General features: G+C 38.6%; 1 protein-coding gene across 1 annotated transcript; it reads right to left on the bottom strand.

The window, feature by feature from the left end:
• Positions 1-9,353: 9,353 nt before the first annotated feature.
• Positions 9,354-11,189, bottom strand: LOC132555747 (uncharacterized). Its single transcript, XM_060220110.1, has one exon. It carries the CDS (start codon positions 11,187-11,189, stop codon positions 9,354-9,356), a length of 1,836 nt encoding a protein of 611 aa, XP_060076093.1.
• Positions 11,190-20,274: the final 9,085 nt, after the last annotated feature.

Below are 20,274 nucleotides of genomic sequence, written 5' to 3'. Positions count from 1 at the left end.
TTTTTGTTTGTGTGTTCGATGATGTTCATGACATTTTGATATAATACATGTATGATATATCTAGTTTAAAAACAGAATTTATTGTCAAATGTACAAGTTGATTACTTGTATATAAATCTGCCACTCTGCTGGGTAGACTGATATGTCCCAATATAGTCTCCTAATTGAAACATTTTCTGATAAATGTTGGATCTCCAGTGACATACATACAGACTTACTAGTACCTTGTTATAACAGATATCTCATATTATACTATCAGTTCCGCCAACTTTGTTCCAGATCCAAAGCACCAACAAGAAATGTCTTGGTACAAATATAGTTTGTTGGATTTATATTGACTTTCACAGTTACTTCAAAAGAAACGACAAAAAAAATCCCAAAAATTTAGTAAGTGGGTCCAATTTGAGCGTTGAACGTCAAATCCATGTATTAAGGCGCATGTTGTATCGCGTAAACAAACCCTAGTTATAGGGGTTATCTCCCTTAACCTGTGCACGGGATGTCTACTCTCATTGCAAATGAATACACACGCATTGTACACATAGTACTAAGTATTCTTGAAGATGAGAATGTATCCCTTTCATGTGAAGCGAAGTATCTATTGAAAAGGAACTGATGTTAAGTTTATGTATGTATTGTATTTATGTGGACCGTCAGGCCCTTGGAATAAAATTGATTTGGGGAATAATGAATGGAATTGATGGAGTTGTACCACAGGACCACACAACAATTGACAGGCTTTGAATACACTTGCTTTTCCTGTCAACCTATGGCTCCTACCTTTCTAGTTACAGGTAGGCGGGCAACTCACCACAGTGAATGCCCCTGTCATTGGTTGGACAGGAGTATGGAAAAGTCAACATGAGACCATGCAGAACGATACGACTGTGGTGAAAATTAATGACCTCAGAAACTCAGATACGATAATTGTATTTGAATTAATCATCAATTATTTGTTCTTTCTTGTTATTTTAGCAGCGACTTTACAGATGAATTATGTTAATCATTTTTACGTTTTACTTATTATGCCAATTAAATCATCCTTTTAGAGACAGAAAATTTCGATATAAATAGCTACAAGTGGCCGTGATTACAAATCGCGCCGTAAAATATATGTCCATTGCTCTGTAGCTCTGTACTCTATGTAGCGAAAGGATTGTTTTAGTTAGACGTCAAACATAACCAAAACGATACACTCATATTACCGAGCGTCGTTTTGATGTTTGATAGCTGTTGAATTGACATTACCGCGATTAAGCCTCAAGGAAGACCAATCCTATATAAATTGAGAATGACCAGGGACCAAAAAGCTTTTCGACTTTTTGCCACATAACAAACCTCAAGTCTCGTTTTTCGAAAATTAAGGTCGCTAATTAGCGTGTTTTTTTGTCTATTTGCGTACGACTTGCCGTCGTTTCCGTACTTAAGAATATCACTGTTTCTGATTGGATACCACATGCTCCTCTGTCTCGTGTCGCCATATAGCAGTAAATGATTCAGGAATTGACAAGTTTGACGGAAAACTTTTACACTGCGTTAATCTGAAACTATATTTATTGTCTTGCGTTTAAAAGTTCAATCTTGTACCGAATGCCATCACCACGGACGTAAGATGAGAATCGTGACGAGGGACCCCGGTACGCCCTGTTCGTGATTCCATTAACCTCCGTTAAAATAGATAGGATGAATTAAAATTGATCACTATTTCCTCGAAAAACTGAAAAGCACATGTGATTATTGTACTATTTAGTGTCGAGAAAAAAGTGCCCTAACTCGGAAGCTTATCGGTCGAGAATTCTCCCTTCCCACCATGGTATTTGTCTCGAACAAGATGTCAATAAAAATGAAGTAAAGCATAAGTATAATTAAAGTGTCTTAATACTAGAGTGACAACATTACAATAGAAAAATACATTTACAGCTGTTAATTAGTACCAGACAGTCGGTGCTCCTTGTGAGTATATACAGTCGGTGCTCCTTGTGAGTAGAATAGGTAAACCCTGTTATACAGCCGGTGCTCCTTGTGAGTAGTATAGGTAAACCCTGTTATACCGCCGGTGCTCCTTGTGAGTAGTATAGGTAAACCCTCTGATACAGCCGGTGCTCCTTGTGAGTAGTATAGGTAAACCCTCTGATACAGTCGGTGCTCCTTGTGAGTAGTATAGGTAAACCCTGTTATACAGCCGGTGCTCCTTGTGAGTAGTATAGGTAAACCCTCTGATACAGCCGGTGCTCCTTGTGAGTAGTATAGGTAAACCCTCTGATACAGTCGGTGCTCCTTGTGAGTAGTATAGGTAAACCCTGTTATACAGCCGGTGCTCCTTGTGAGTAGTATAGGTAAACCCTGTTATACAGCCGGTGCTCCTTGTGAGTAGTATAGGTAAACCCTCTGATACAGTCGGTGCTCCTTGTGAGTAGTATAGGTAAACCCTGTTATACAGCCGGTGCTCCTTGTGAGTAGTATAGGTAAACCCTCTGATACAGTCGGTGCTCCTTGTGAGTAGTATAGGTAAACCCTCTGATACAGTCGGTGCTCCTTGTGAGTAGTATAGGTAAACCCTCTGATACAGTCGGTGCTCCTTGTGAGTAGTATAGGTAAACCCTGTTATACAGCCGGTGCTCCTTGTGAGTAGTATAGGTAAACCCTTTATACAGTCGGTGCTCCTTGTGAATAGTATAGGTAAACCCTGTTATACAGCCGGTGCTCCTTGTGAGTAGTATAGGTAAACCCTTTATACAGCCGGTGCTCCTTGTGATACCCTGTTATACAGTCGGTGCTCCTTGAGGTACCCTTTAGTCGAGTAGTATAGCCCTCAGTCTGCTGTGAGTAGTATAGGTAAACCCTCTTATACAGTCGGTGCTCCTTGTGAGTAGTATAGGTAAACCCTGTTATACAGACGGTGCTCCTTGTGAGTAGTATAGGTAAACCCTCTGATACAGTCGGTGCTCCTTGTGAGTAGTATAGGCAAACCCTCTGATACAGTCGGTGCTCCTTGTGAGTAGTATAGGTAAACCCTGTTATACAGTCGGTGCTCCTTGTGAGTAGTATAGGTAAACCCTCTGATACAGCCGGTGCTCCTTGTGAGTAGTATAGGTAAACCCTTTATACAGACGGTGCTCCTTGTGAGTAGTATAGGTAAACCCTCTGATACAGTCGGTGCTCCTTGTGAGTAGTATAGGTAAACCCTCTGATACAGTCGGTGCTCCTTGTGAGTAGTATAGGTAAACCCTGTTATATACAGACGGTGCTCCTTGTGAGTAGTATAGGTAAACCCTGTTATACAGTCGGTGCTCCTTGTGAGTAGTATAGGTAAACCCTCTGATACAGTCGGTGCTCCTTGTGAGTAGTATAGGTAAACCCTGTTATACAGTCGGTGCTCCTTGTGAGTAGTATAGGTAAACCCTTTATACAGCCGGTGCTCCTTGTGAGTAGTATAGGTAAACCCTGTTATACAGTCGGTGCTCCTTGTGAGTAGTATAGGTAAACCCTGTTATACAGCCGGTGCTCCTTGTGAGCCCTGGTCGGTGCTCCTTGTGAGTAGTATAGGTAAACCCTGTTATACAGCCGGTGCTCCTTGTGAGTAGTATAGGTAAACCCTGTTATACAGTCGGTGCTCCTTGTGAGTAGTATAGGTAAACCCTGTTATACAGTCGGTGCTCCTTGTGAGTAGTATAGGTAAACCCTGTTATACAGTCGGTGCTCCTTGTGAGTAGTATAGGTAAACCCTGTTATACAGCCGGTGCTCCTTGTGAGTAGTATAGGTAAACCCTTTATACAGCCGGTGCTCCTTGTGAGTAGTATAGGTAAACCCTTTATACAGCCGGTGCTCCTTGTGAGTAGTATAGGTAAACCCTCTGATACAGCCGGTGCTCCTTGTGAGTAGTATAGGTAAACCCTGTTATACAGCCGGTGCTCCTTGTGAGTAGTATAGGTAAACCCTTTATACAGCCGGTGACAATGAGTTAGTGTTTCGTTTTATCACGTTTAACAGTTTGACACATATTAAACTACTACCTCGTCATGTAGAACTACAGAAATACATCAGTGATTTTGATGTTCTTCAGCACGCGTATTGGTCTCGTTACTGTCCCGATCCTCAGTTTGAGAACATGTCATTATTTGAATTTGACAAATTTGTCGGGTTTCATGAAGTAGACACTCGACTTTCTGGAATACACCTTTTATTTTTCAATGATTTCCTGGGAAATATCTCCTTTATTTATATTTAGTCCCGGTTTCGTCAAATTTGAATTCAAATCACTACTTGTCTATACCCCTGTATATGCTTGTTATTTTTGTTACAATGCCTCCGTACTTTCGTATCATTAAGTAATACATGATGGCATTAAATCAATGTGTTCTCTTTTGACTCATTACCTAATTCAGATGCTTCCTTTATGCAATTAAATTTTACCGTCCACTTGTGACCCTGGTTGTTGGTGTCCCTCCTGACACCCGTTCGCATATGACCCTGGTTGTTGGTGTCTCTCCTGACACCCGTTCGCATATGACCCTGGTTGTAACGAGGACGTTAAGCTCTTAGAAATGGCCGTCGTATGGATTTGTTCTACACGACGTTACGCGTTACATGTACTGAATATCACTTATACAACACAGTAACGCCTCGACGTTAGTTATAGGTTACAGATCCTGGACGTTAGGCGAGGGATTAACAATATCACGCAGAGTTAAAGGTTACAGATCCTGGACGTTAGGCGAGGGATTAAAAATATCACACAGAGTTAAAGGTTACAGATCCTGGACGTTAGGCGAGAAATTAACAATATCTCACAGAATTAAAGGTTACAGATCCTGGACGTTAGGCGAGGGATTAAAAATATCACACAGAGTTAAAGGTGAGAGATCCAGGACGTTAGGCGAGGGATTAACAATATCACACAGGGTTAAAGGTGAGAGATCCTGGACGTTAGGCGAGGGCTTAACAATATCACAGAGTTAAAGGTTAGAGATCCTGGACGTTAGGCGAGGGATTAACAATATCACACAGAGTTAAAGGTTACAGATCCTGGACGTTAGGCGAGGGATTAACAATATCACACAGAGTTAAAGGTTACAGATCCTGGACGTTAGGCGAGGGATTAACAACATCACACAGAGTTAAAGGTGAGAGATACTGGACGTTAGGCGAGGGATTAACAATATAACACAGAGTTAAAGGTTACAGATCCTGGACGTTAGGCGAGGGATTAACAATATCACACAGAGTTAAAGGTTAGAGATCCTGGACGTTAGGCGAGGGATTAACAATATCACACAGAGTTAAAGGTTACAGATCCTGGACGTTAGGCGAGGGCTTAACAATATCACAGAGTTAAAGGTTAGAGATCCTGGACGTTAGGCGAGGGATTAACAATATCACACAGAGTTAAAGGTTAGAGATCCTGGACGTTAGGCGAGGGATTAACAATATCACACAGAGTTAAAGGTTAGAGATCCTGGACGTTAGGCGAGGGATTAACAATATCACACAGAGTTAAAGGTTAGAGATCCTGGACGTTAGGCGAGGGATTAACAATATCACACAGAGTTAAAGGTGAGAGATACTGGACGTTAGGCGAGGGATTAACAATATCACACAGAGTTAAAGGTGAGAGATCCAGGACGTTAGGCGAGGGATTAACAATATCACACAGAGTTAAAGGTTAGAGATCCTGGACGTTAGGCAAGGGCTTAACAATATCACACAGAGTTAAAGGTTACAGATCCTGGACGTTAGGCGAGGGATTAACAATATCACACAGAGTTAAAGGTTAGAGATCCTGGACGTTAGGCAAGGGATTAACAATATCACACAGAGTTAAAGGTTAGAGATCCTGGACGTTAGGCGAGGGATTAACAATATAATACAGAGTTAAAGGTTTAGGCGAGGGATTAACAATATAATACAGAGTTAAAGGTTAGAGATCCTGGACGTTAGGCGAGGGCTTAACAATATCACAGAGTTAAAGGTTAGAGATCCTGGACGTTAGGCGAGGGATTAACAATATCACACAGAGTTAAAGGTTAGAGATCCTGGACGTTAGGCGAGGGATTAACAATATCACACAGAGTTAAAGGTGAGAGATACTGGACGTTAGGCGAGGGATTAACAATATAACACAGAGTTAAAGGTTACAGATCCTGGACGTTATGCGAGGGATTAACAATATCATGCAGAGTTAAAGGTTAGAGATCCTGGACGTTAGGCGAGGGATTAACAATATCACGCAGAGTTAAAGGTTACAGATCCTGGACGTTAGGCGAGGGCTTAACAATATCACACAGAGTTAAAGGTTAGAGATCCTGGACGTTAGGCGAGGGATTAACAATATCACACAGAGTTAAAGGTTAGAGATCCTGGACGTTAGGCGAGGGATTAACAATATAACACAGAGTTAAAGGTTAGAGATCCTGGACGTTAGGCGAGGGATTAACAATATCACGCAGAGTTAAAGGTTACAGATCCTGGACGTTAGGCGAGGGATTAACAATATCACACAGAGTTAAAGGTTACAGATCCTGGACGTTAGGCGAGGGATTAACAATATCATGCAGAGTTAAAGGTTAGAGATCCTGGACGTTAGGCGAGGGATTAACAATATCACAGAGTTAAAGGTTAGAGATCCTGGACGTTAGGCGAGGGATTAACAATATCACACAGAGTTAAAGGTGAGAGATCCTGGACGTTAGGCGAGGGATTAACAATATCACACAGAGTTAAAGGTGAGAGATACTGGACGTTAGGCGAGGGATTAACAATATAACACAGAGTTAAAGGTTACAGATCCTGGACGTTAGGCGAGGGATTAACAATATCACACAGAGTTAAAGGTTACAGATCCTGGACGTTAGGCGAGGGATTAACAATATCACACAGAGTTAAAGGTTAGAGATCCTGGACGTTAGGCAAGGGCTTAACAATATCACACAGAGTTAAAGGTTACAGATCCTGGACGTTAGGCGAGGGATTAACAATATCACACAGAGTTAAAGGTGAGAGATACTGGACGTTAGGCGAGGGATTAACAATATAACACAGAGTTAAAGGTTACAGATCCTGGACGTTAGGCGAGGGATTAACAATATCACGCAGAGTTAAAGGTTAGAGATCCTGGACGTTAGGCGAGGGATTAACAATATCACACAGAGTAAACTTATATGAAATATAATTGATCCTAGCGATATGTATATCAGTGCCTCTAACGACATGAGGCCATCTTTTGCTATAGAACGGACTACATATGTAATACGTAATCATAACGAATACATACAATACTTTTACAAGCCTTTATTTTGTATAGATATATGTAATTGTATTATAAGAGTAGGTACACGTATATTAATCACAGACTGGAACAAAATAGACGAATCACGTGCCTGTAGTGAACATATATAGTCTCCTTTACCTGTGCTGCTGACGTCAGGTGTAATTTATAACAAAAAAGTGTGTTATCCATCCATATCGTCAGGGAGAACTTGTACAGGTCACCAACAATAGATTAATGGTGATTAGGATAAGCTTCAATGCTTCTCTCAGATGTACGAAGTCACATGTTAGAAATAAAAGGTTAAATGGTACTGACTGATATTTCATTGTGTGGTGTATTGTGAGCTTGTTTTACACAGATTTCACAGCAGATTTCGAAACCTGAAGTATCTACTTTGAAAAAGAAATAGATGAAAAGGCATTAGACTGACCCAGCTACAATAATATACATTTATTTTATATTTAATATGTATCTAGCTCTGTACTTAATAAACAAAAGTATCCAAATGGGACAAAAAAATATATACTCGTGACTCGGTAATATCTGAACGTAACTTGACGGGAATGAAATTTATCTACTGGTGATAATTGATCTCCTTTCTTTACGTTCCTGTGAACCCTGTCGATCAGTTTACCACGATAGGCTAAATGTTACTAACTTCCCGTCAAATATTGCCTTGAAAGCAAGATGTCGCCACATGCAAATGTAACTTAGGTTCAAGTGATATTTGGAAAGTTTCTGAGAAAGATATTTTAAATCGATTGATGTTGTTTTAGTTAACCGACTAGAACAGAATCCTTCAAACATACACGACTACACTTAGAAAATCAAAATATGACTCCTTACAAGAACATTCTGTGCGGAAATCGAACTGCTTTTAAAAGTATCTCGTTTTTTAAATACCCTTTTTGAAAAAGCATCGTGAAATCACAAGTGCGCTCGTTTGCGTGGTTTCCGTACGAAGTTTTGAAAGCTATGTTTCCTCATGTGTATTCCACCTCGGACACCTTCACACGGCAGATTCAGCTCGCTCACTTAATTTGCTTATCCGCCATTTTGGATTGCGAATACACTGTTAAGCCGATATAGCAGAAAACGGGTGCATTCTTAAAACTAACGGGACCGGACCTATTTTTACCGATTGATTAATACACCCGACACCGTTCCGTATGCATTGATATAAATACAATAATCATCGTTATATCTACGAGGCTCCCTCGAGAATCACCAAACAGAAGCTGTAAGTGCTGTATCACCTTTGTCGACATGCTATAAAATGGTATGTTGTCACCGTTTTCCTATGACTTTGGATGACACTACTGGGTAATTCTTCGAGAATGCAAATTTCCCCATATATTTACTGTAAAGGCTTTTTTAGACTGTTAAATTACATAGAATTGTAGTTTATCACGAATTTATGCACAGAAGCTGAAGGGGCCAGCAACAAGGTAAATGGAGTCTTAATTTGCAGGAATGGTATGATGTGAAAAAAGTCTCGGCTTGTATTTTGAACCCGTAGTCACCGTTTAACAATTTCTCAAATAATGATCAGATTGCTACTGTGTGCGAGGCCATTAGAGGGACTCTCACAATTAGCGCTGTAAAGTTATAATAAAGTCTTACATATTTCGAAGGTAAATGTGTCTGATGAATTTATTTGATTACTAGTGAACAAGTGCAATTACACAGCATAAATTGGCATCATTATGCACTAAATCTCACAAATAAAACGAAATTAAGAATTACTTCGCCTCTACCGCTAAAACTGGATACAAAGTCAAAAAATAAAATAAATATATAAGAAACCCCCTCCAAACCCTTGTTAAAATGCTTGCCATTTTTATGACGTCATAAATATTCACTTATCACAAATGCATTATTTTGTGCTAAAAATAACTTTACATCTTGATATATGTATTTCAATTTGTTTTTTAACATGTGCATTGTTTGACCTCTCAGTCAGTGTCTTTTTATATCAATATTATCAATATTTATCTACCTGCTGTTTTCAAAATTTACCGAAGTAAGTTCTCGCGAATCGTCTATGGGATTTCCAGAGATCAGTGGCTATTTCTAGCCTGTTGTTCATTCCTCCTCCAGAAGTTCCACTCGAATATCGGGACTCATTGTGTTGTGTCGCGATAGACATTGTCGATAGAATGCGACGGAAGTTCCATACAAGTACCGCCAGTCTGCCATGATACGGCGAGCCTCATTTCCATTCACCCTCACACGATCTACATCCGCATTTCCGTCAGAAACCCACATTGAGTTGTAAATCATAAACGGAAACAGTCGTTTGTTTTTGAAATTAATGTTTGTGACAGTGAGGGAAGTTTCAGCAAATGCAATATGAAGTTCAATGGTTACAGTATTTCCGTTAGCGTACGTCAAATTCAGAATATTTTTCCTGATGTCAATCTCTACCTCTGAAATAGATGCAAATGGACGCTCATAATCGGGGTCTGTTTCCCCAATTAAAAGAGAAGATCCGAATGGAATCCAATCGACACCAGGAGGTGCTAATGGTAGAATCCGGAAGTTACCATCCCGATAAAGGACAATTATTTGAGAGAATTCGTGGTTTCCCCACGGCAAGTGTGTGTAAATCCTGACGTAGTCAGCTCCGGTATAGACCTTCCCTGAATCTGTCATTTTAACCACCATATCACCGTCCGACCGCCAGAAAAAGTCAACATTTACACCCTCTATAATTTTCTCTGAATTATCAAACACTTTAAACGCTGTGTCCTCCTTTGTCTTTCTCTTATTTAAAGATATCATTGCTACATCGATTTCGAACGGAAGGTCTAGAGGCAATAACAAGCGAATGATGTTTTCAGGACTTTCATTCCATGTGTAGTCTGATACATGCCAGGTATGATTCGTCTTTTCAGGCGAGAATGTTATGAATTCGGATGAAGACCATTTCTTCTCTCTCCCATAGTATGTTAGTCCTATTTCAATTGGTGCCAAAACATTTCTTAGTTCAACATAAAGCCGAGATCCGATCTCAGAGTCCACCACCCCTTTGTTCGGACCGTCCGGACTAAAGAATGTCACAATGATATTATGGTCGTCATTTTTATCGTGTGTAATGATTGCCTTTCCTCGCTTGAATTGTCTCATAGAAAACGGATAAGTAAGATTTTCAAAACGCCAAAGTAGGTCATTTACCATTCTGCAGTTTGTGAAATCAGATCCTCTGTGGTTAACGAATGCTTTGTATTTAGGATGCATCGCTTTAACTGCAAATTTAGAAATACGACTGTGGTAGAACGGAATACGAACATTATCTTCTTCGGCACACTCCGTCCGGTAGCTCCTCTGTTCCATCCGGGCACTGGCAATAAAGTCCTTTCCTTCTACGTGAGCATATGTGATATCATTGAAACAAAATACGTTACATGTAAATGCGTCTTCGTTCAGGTCTTCGTCACTAACTTTGATCATTACAGCGTCTAGTTCCACTCCAAATTCATCTGCTGACGTCACGTTGACTGTGACGCTATGACGCCCAGCATCCAATGTCCTCCTAAGGCCCACAGGACTTGTAGACTCAAAAATATTCCAACCTTGTCCAGACAGTCGTGTATATTTAGACCTAGTGGATCCAACTTCATCCCAATCTAATAAAATAGACAACTCATCCTCTCCGCCATCGTTTGAAATAACTAAACCAGAGACCTGCACATCAGCTTTCTCTGTTAAACAGAAAACAAGCTTAATCATGTCGCCAGTCTTTAGAGAAACGGCAAGCTCTTTTTCTGCACCGCTTCTTGCGTTCAGTCGATGAATATTTGGAGAAGTGAATTCAAAAGCATACAACCTGAATTCCCTTCCCGATACACCAGAAAGCTCTATCAATAGGGCTGCCAATGTAACTAAAACAAATCGGTAGAGATTCTCACCACACGCCATTTTGTGAAGCGTGAATCACTCCGTTAAGGAGGAAATAGAAGTGATGAAGTATCACTAGGATCACTGTATATAAGACGATCGAGTCCGGTAATCTCGCGGAACGTAACTGAAGGTGAACAAAACAGTGGTGGGAAGTGTTGTGTGTGATGGATGGCAGTCGGTCACTGCTCTGTACGGTGGCCCAGATACGACATGTACAAATACATCTAAGTAAGTAGTTTTTGTGGCAGGTTTCTTACACAGACTTCATCTGCTATTGAGTAAGGCAAAGGCTGAATTTATCGAGGAACTTATCAAAACAGGTCAACAAGACCTTGCAAAGTCGTTTAAGATATATTGATGACGTATTGTCTGTAATAATAAAACATTTACTGACCACGTTCATCGTATGTACGCACCAGACCATGAAATTAAAGATACGACAGACTCGTCTACATCAGCCGTTTGTCCGATCTTTTCCTACGACACCAACATGGACAGCTTTTCGCCAAGTGTGATGATTTCTATTTCCTTACAGTGAGTTTTCAATTTCTGGATAGCAACATCTCTGCATCCCCAACCTATGGTGTTTACATATCGCAGTTGGTTAGATATTCACGGTTCAGTTTGTACAAGAAGTTGTCAACTGACGGACAAACTCGTGATACAGGGTTTCAAAAGATGCAGGTTGATGAAAATGATGGGAAGTTTTACGATCTCGGTGAGAAATATTCTATTTCTTTGTGCGATATGAAGCTGGACATGTTTGATGCTGTTGGTTCCACTGTTGTATACCCTGTTATCGATTGAGAACTTGACATTAATTCTTGCATTGATTAAGGTTTACATGACGGGTGTCGTCGATAGAGCAGAAGACAGTTCAGGAACACATGGTCTCATTTGTTTTGTTTGTTCTGTCATTAAGGAATTATTTTTGTCTCACGAATAAAGCCTTGGTATAATGATGTAAATATTACACATAAAATCTCTATTAATGATTCATCGCTCAAACTTCAACAGAACTCATCAGCTGTCGATTCTTTGTTAGTTATGTTCTATAATATTACAAAAATTCTTAAAAAAATATCCTGACAATTTCTGACACATGACGAAAATCTCATTTGTTTTTGTATAAGATGAACGTCTTGGTAAGAAACCCGTGACCGGAAACCTATAAGTTGAGTTACTTAAGCCTATTTTAACATATATGGGCTGTCGTAGGACAAACAACGGTAACTCCCACTGCCCGTAATGCAACATAATATTATGTCATAATTAAAGCACGTGACATCTAATGAATACCGTATCCTTGTAAACATGAAAGCCACGATATGTATAATAGGAATATTTCATCAAACCTTGTTATTTTACGTAAATGGTGATTAGTTAATTAAACAGCAGTTTATGTTTATATCCTAATATAAACAGATGCACAAAACGTGTCAAAATATACATAATATACCTACTTAGGATAAACAAATAATAAACATCCTTCTCGTCTGTGATAGCATACACTGGCGTCATCTCAAACAACATTAATACATTGACCAGATATACACACCGTGAATTTTCTACCAGTGAATTGTGTTTTATACAAAAATGTTTGCATAATTAATATTACATTCATACTGTCGTTATATTAATGAACACAAATGTTTGTGTGATGTGAAGATTATTATGAATAGGTAGACAAGCATCGCCTATCTGTTACTCAAACATGATGGATGTTCAAATTGATTACGAAATCTAGTTAATACACTGGAACCGATCCCTTTATTACTGAAAGGTGATAACCTGTGACGTCCGCCTTACATTCTTTAAGCTAGATGATACAAAAACGTTACTGTTTTGAGACTTTACGAAATCACCCTTACACTCCTCGATTCTTTACTGATCCTCATAACATTAATGGAGATAAAAGTATTTCGATAATCGAATGATTTATAAAACTGGTAGAAATCTCGTGTAAAGTCAAAATCGTGTAACAACATTTCTGTAACTGTAAATAAGTTATCGAGGGACAAAATAGCTTATATGTGTCTGAATGAGAAAAAGTAGACATCGTGGAAAGCCCGAGCCTTATATAATGTTTCTTACATAGAATAACAAATTATTTTTGCATTTCATATTATTGATTACATTTTCCCCATCGAAGTGTAAATCCTCGCTAACCAGGGGTAATCAATAAGATACCATCCTTTGTAGATACTGTATAGATATCCTTGGAAAGCGGAGATGAGTGAAAATATGAAGATGATATTTTTTCTTCAAATATCAGCGTTTCGCGTAGAAAAAATACAAAGAATGGACATGATCAGTTATGGTGTTCGAGCAGACCAGGTGTTTTATATCATTAGTACCATTTAACATATCAAACTAATATCATCATTGTTAAACGATTATTGTATTAGTATTGGTCAATATACCACTTCGCTGGTCTGGCTATTTAAACTGAATGAACAGACTGAGCGGAGAAATAACAAGTTGCCTGTAACTCAGTGTTTTTCCTTCAACTTTTCTCTAAAATGAAAATCTTCCCCACACGTCGTAAGAACTGTCTACCAAAAATATTGTTTTATTTACATGACTAGTAAACAAGTGTTTTTTATTTGCTACGTTTCATTAACTGTTTCGCTCTACTGTATCTAACTCTATAAATGTGATAAAAAGTGTCATTCGTTTGTGTGTCTTTTGTACAATCTTTGACCAACCAAATGTATTCATACTTTTTACTTTCTTTTTTTGTTTTATTTGTTTATCTTGTTTGTAACTCGTATTAGTCATCACACACGGTAAAACAGGCAAGAGTTCGACGATTTTTGTTTTTTATTGTTTTTTTTTTTATTTTTCTGTTTTTTGTATTTTTTTGTTTTGTTTTTTCTTAATGCGCGTTCTGGATTATCGGATTTAAGGATTGGTGTATGCCATTTACGTTTATTATAAAAAAGCGTTTACATTTGAGTTTATTCATTTTGATGTCTAACGGTAGCCTCTTGTCTTGTTTTTCTGTCCACGTGATGTCTACTAAGAAAAAAATGTACATCAGGTTAGATGTCAGACAGTAAAACATGCTCTCAGCTGCCATAAATCTTCAGTACAGGTTTCAAACAACGTATCGCCATGAAATCAAAGCCTTTGGTTTATAGTCGTACATGTTTGAAACACTGTATCGTCTGAAAATCGACGTCTTATGGTTCATACAGGTTATTTTTATATATGCACAGGTAACACACGCTGCAAACACACAGCCAATCTTTATAATTATTTATGCATTAATGCAAACAAATAACGGTCGTATGCGATGACAATGTTCCATTTTAAAATTGCATTGGTGTCACCATAAAACGTCCTCTCCAGGCCCGACATACATTACCTATATAGCTGATGTAAATTGACTTCATGAATAGTACTATTAACATTTAATTACACGGAATATGCGAAATATTAATGAGACTTTAAGGAATGTCGGGCTTTAAATGTGCAAATCTGATAACTTACAGCTAAGAAAGAATCTGGTTTCCGAGAGTTCACATCACGGTATTCTGGTCGTAAATGTTAATTGAGATATTAAGAATTGTCATATTTTAAATGTTTTTTTTTCAGCTGTACGGTTACCAGTTTTACTCGTGGTTTCCAAATTTTTGAGAAATGTTTTCTGACAGGTTCATCTTTTAGGCCAACCTACAAATCTTTTCCTACTCAAGTCTGTCTTACATTCGTGAATGGTGAGCTGTCTCGGATGCAATATTTATATTTTCTCCTGAAAAATATGTAATATAAATCACATTTATAATAAAAGAAAAACTAACATACAATGTTTTCACGACTTCAATATACTCGTCGTAACTATGGTTACCATTTCATTCTAATTAAGGAGACAACCTGGACAAAACTGTCACTGTTATTACGGAAAATAGTGGTAATAAATGTGTTAACTAGAGTCGTAAGCGTGCGGAGTTGTTGGCAATCTTGACAATAAATAAAATAAGTACTTTTGGAGATGAAAGTCACACAGATACTGACGTCATCATTTCTGTTATACAGTAACTGTCGATGTAACAAAGCAGTAAACAACAGGTTTGATGAAACAAAATGGACCGGTTGACATACTCTCCACTATGTATATAGACAAGTGGACCGACTGTCAACAATATATATAGACCAGTGGACCGACTGTCAACAATATATATATAGACAAGTGGACGGACGGTCCACAATATATATAGACATGTGGACAGACTGTCCACAATATCTATACAGACAAGTGGACAGAGTGTCCACAATGTATATAGACAAGTGGACCGACTGTCCACAATGTATATAGACAAGTGGACAGACTGACCACAATGTATATACAGTGAAACCTCGTTATTAAGACCACTTTGGGGACTGGACAAAAGTGGTCTTAACAGCGAGGTGGTCTTAATAGTGAGGTGGATCAGATTGACCACAAAGATCCGTAACTCTGTTTAATATAAAGAGTATATATATCATAAAGTAATGTACATGTATATTATTCAACAATAATAACTAATAATAATAAACTAAAATGTTGAATTTTATGAAATGCATGTAAAAAAGACAAAATTGCTGAATTGACAGAAGAATGATTATGTATATATTCCTTAGTTTATATCATAATATACATGTATATTTGCTATTGTAAACGTTGAATAAAAGGAAACAAACAATCCATTTTAAGTTCAATTGGAATTTAACGTTAATTTTGCAACTATTTTACATAAATTTACGAACACGTTTACTCTGTATTTGTAACAACTTTAATGAAGTCACTATAAAGTCTTTCAACGCTTCATTTTTCACTTAAATTCGCAAACACATTATCTTTATCAGTGTATCACTCAGTACAACACATTTTTCATTTTATTAAAAAAAAAAAAGAGTCCAGTGCACAATATTGCGAAGAGCTACGGATCTGGACAGCCTCCTCTTTCATACGTCCTTTTATAGCGATACCTCGTTTCGTTTCCGTGGTTTCGTCGTTGCTTGATAAAGTTCATCGGGGTTTTGTGACAGAAAAAATGTGTCATACACGTTTTTTTATTGTCCAAACGATATCGAGAGTGCAACATTGCTACAAAAACAGTTAAAAAAACCCTCGACAACGCGTGCGCGTGCAAGCCAAGGAATATCGGCCGAAACGACTTCATAATTCACTTTTGGGTACGCAGGGCTTCTAAGGTGTTTAACAGCATACCTACCGATCTATCAATATATAATTAACAAACAACAGATCGCTATTAAAACGTGTCTAGCACGCGGTTTCGGACGGGTAGGCCAAGTTAATCCGATAATGATGTTTACTTCGTTTAACGCCATCTGGTGACAGGGTCGGTAACCCGTGACGAAAACAATGGTCGTGAATGACACACATGTTCGCGGTTCACTGCCCACCAGGTAAACTTTAATCACTGGTCAGACCGTGGTCGTAATTGTGAGGTCAATTATCGTTAATAAGTGGTCGTTGGGACTGTAAGAAGTGGTCGTTATACGGAATAGCGGGGTGGTCGTAATACTGAAGCGACCAATACAAAGATATATAGTGAAAAAAACGGGACTGAAAAAAGTGCCCGTAGTAGCGGGGTGGTCGTAATTTTGAGATGGTCGTTAGGTGAGGTTTCACTGGAGACAAGTGGACCGACTGTCCACAATATCTATAGACAAGTGGACAGACTCTCCACAATGTATATAGACAAGTGGACGGACTGTCCACTATATATATAGACAAGTGGACCGACTGTTCACAATATCTATAGACAAGTGGACGGACTGTCCACAATGTATATAGACAAGTGGACAGACTGTCCACAATGTATATAGACAAATGGACGGACTGTCCACAATGTATATAGACAAGTGGACCGACTGACCACAATATATATAGACAAGTGGACAGACTGTCCACAATGTATATAGACAAGTGGACCGACTGTCCACAATGTATATAGACAAGTGGACGGACTGTCCACTATATATATAGACAAGTGGACCGACTGACCACAATATATATAGACAAGTGGACAGACTGTCCACAATGTATATAGACAAGTGGACCGACTGTCCACAATGTATATAGACAAGTGGACCGACTGTCCACAATATATATAGACAAGTGGACCGACTGACCACAATGTATATAGACAAGTGGACCGACTGTCCACAATGTATATAGACAAGTGGACGGACTGTCCACTATATATATAGACAAGTGGACCGACTGACCACAATATATATAGACAAGTGGACAGACTGTCCACAATGTATATAGACAAGTGGACCGACTGTCCACAATGTATATAGACAAGTGGACCGACTGTCCACAATATATATAGACAAGTGGACCGACTGACCACAATATATATAGACAAGTGGACAGACTGTCCACAATGTATATAGACAAGTGGACCGACTGTTCACAATGTATATAGACAAGTGGACCGACTGTCCACAATGTATATAGACAAATGGACGGACTGTCCACAATGTATATAGACAAGTGGACCGACTGTTCACAATGTATATAGACAAGTGGACCGACTGTTCACAATATATATAGACAAGTGGACCGACTGTCCACTATATGTATAGACAAATGGACCGACTGTCCACTATATATATAGACAAGTCGACCGACTGTTCACAATATATATAGACAAGTGGACGGACTGTCCACAATGTATATAGACAAGTGGACCGACTGTCCACAATATATATAGACAAGTGGACCGACTGACCACAATATATATAGACAAGTGGACAGACTGACCACAATATATATAGACAAGTGGACGGACTGACCACAATATATATAGACAAGTGGACGGACTGTCCACAATATATATAGACAAGTGGACGGACTGTCCACTATATATATAGACAAGTGGACAGACTGACCACAATATATATATAGACAAGTGGACGGTCTGACCACAATATATATAGACAAGTGGACGGACTGTCCACAATACATATAGAAAAGTGGACGGACTGTTCACAATATCTATAGACAAGTGGACAGACTGTTCACAATATATATAGACAAGTGGACGGACTCTCCACAATATATATAGACAAATGGACCGACTGTCCACTATATATATATACGATTTTGTTGCCTTCTTGAAACATTATTCATTATTTTCATTATTTCTATTGGCATATTGATATACATATAGTCAATGAAAATACTTAAATATTATTGGATTGCAAGGATTGTTCTGATAAAGCACGAGATAATCAAGCTGCCACCCCAACAAGTTCGGCAATTAACTTCAGTAAAACAACATCCCTCTGGAGTCATTTCTCATCGTGTCTGTACTTGTAAAAGTTTACCCTGGCCACTTTCATTTCTCTATATTATATATATATAACATAGCACTAAATCGTTGAACACCTGAGAATTAAAATACCTCAGGCATAACTGACAATAAAAGGCACAACCGACTCCTGTCTATCAAATCCTATATTTTATACAGAGCTATTACGTTGTGGTAGAAACATTGCTTGTGTTGGATCAGGGTGCACATTTTGTGTAATGGATGCTCCAAAATAAAAAAAAAGATATTCCGAAAGGTTTCCATCTCTATCCAAGAGTGGCTTTGTGTACTTCTTTAAGAAGACGGTAGAGACTAATAAATAATTGATGATGTAATCATTTGTTACAAATACTTTAAACGTTATGAGAGGAAGCCATGAACCATTGGTGTTAGAGAAGTCTGTCCGAATCCTCCAGATGTGCTGAAATCTGATGTTACCTGTACAACTGAATTCTCTTTTCCATCTTTGAATAGTTTGTTCTATGATGCAAGCTCGCGCATGTGAAGTACAATTCTATTGCAGTATATGCCCTAATATGTACTACCTCTTATCACTCTGCACGTCGGGCTGTCTTACTGAAATTAAAATCATGGTGTCCTGCTGACTCCTGTAGGCCCAAACATCTCATTGACAGTGAATTACATCCAGAAATTAAATGTGGACAAGCACCTCCCATTAAAGGAGAGCCGTTTTATACTTTAAGACAGACTGACGTACCTAACTAATACATGTTTTATGAAATGTCGGTTGCGTCTCAAATAAAATGCACTGAAATGTTCTAAAAACTCGTTAAGAATTAATGATAATCTATGCTACATCACCCAACAAACGTATATTAAATAAAATTAGATATAGAACAGTTGTAATGCATTTGCCTCATGGTGCATGGGAATGAATATCTGACAAATCATTCCTCCCGATTGGTGTACCTTTACGTTGTTTGGGGACTTTGCGTGTTGGTGGGAAAGTATTTCACAAATTTCTTCCAGAGTCGCAGGTATGTCGCAGGTATGTCGCCTCGATTGAAAGCTTCGCTTGTAGAGAGGCATCTTCAATCTTCTTGTTGCGATGTACTCGATGGGGAACTTAACCCCCCCTTACACCGACTATGAGTCCCTGTTGCATGCACACAGTTATAACAATTGTAAAAAAATGTACAAATTATGAAAATATTAAGGCATATAATTTAGGAAAATGAATTTTAGGTCTTGATTAACATTAACTAGCACGTAGTTGGTATTAAAGGACATGTGGCGGAACAATCTCCAGACACCTTGTCACTATATATTCTAACAGAAGTTTTAAAAGGATTAAAAGGTGAAAACAGGTATGTTAATATGGTAATATAATAATGATTTGGATCTTATATATGTATTCCTAATTTACTCACTTGGTCTCTGTTCATCTTGTTTCAAGTACAAAAAGTCAGAATTCATTCAAACGGTCTTACATACACTGTTACCTTAGTACTGGGCAGTAGCAGTCAAGTGGCGGGGCAATCCCAAACAGCCTGACAATTACACTAGACAGTGAACTTATCGGGATGATCCTTCCAGTGGGTGTTCAGTCTGGTTTTGAAGCTATTCACAGAGTTTGCTGTAACACGATTGTTCCACGAATTAATTACGTGGTTGGAGAATGTATTTTGCAGGTATTGAGCCGAAACGGTCTTGTATACAGTTTACTCCTGTTCTCTCTCGTGGCTTTGTATCCTGGTTGTACAAACATCCAAACCAGTCAGGTTAATGGTTAGAGACCAGACAACTAG

This window comes from Ylistrum balloti, unplaced genomic scaffold (assembly GCF_031769215.1).
Source record: "Ylistrum balloti isolate Yb309-2 unplaced genomic scaffold, AGI_CSIRO_Ybal_v1 Utg370512, whole genome shotgun sequence".
Lineage (NCBI taxonomy): Eukaryota > Metazoa > Mollusca > Bivalvia > Pectinida > Pectinidae > Ylistrum > Ylistrum balloti.
This window is presented reverse-complemented; position numbering and strand designations above follow the sequence as displayed.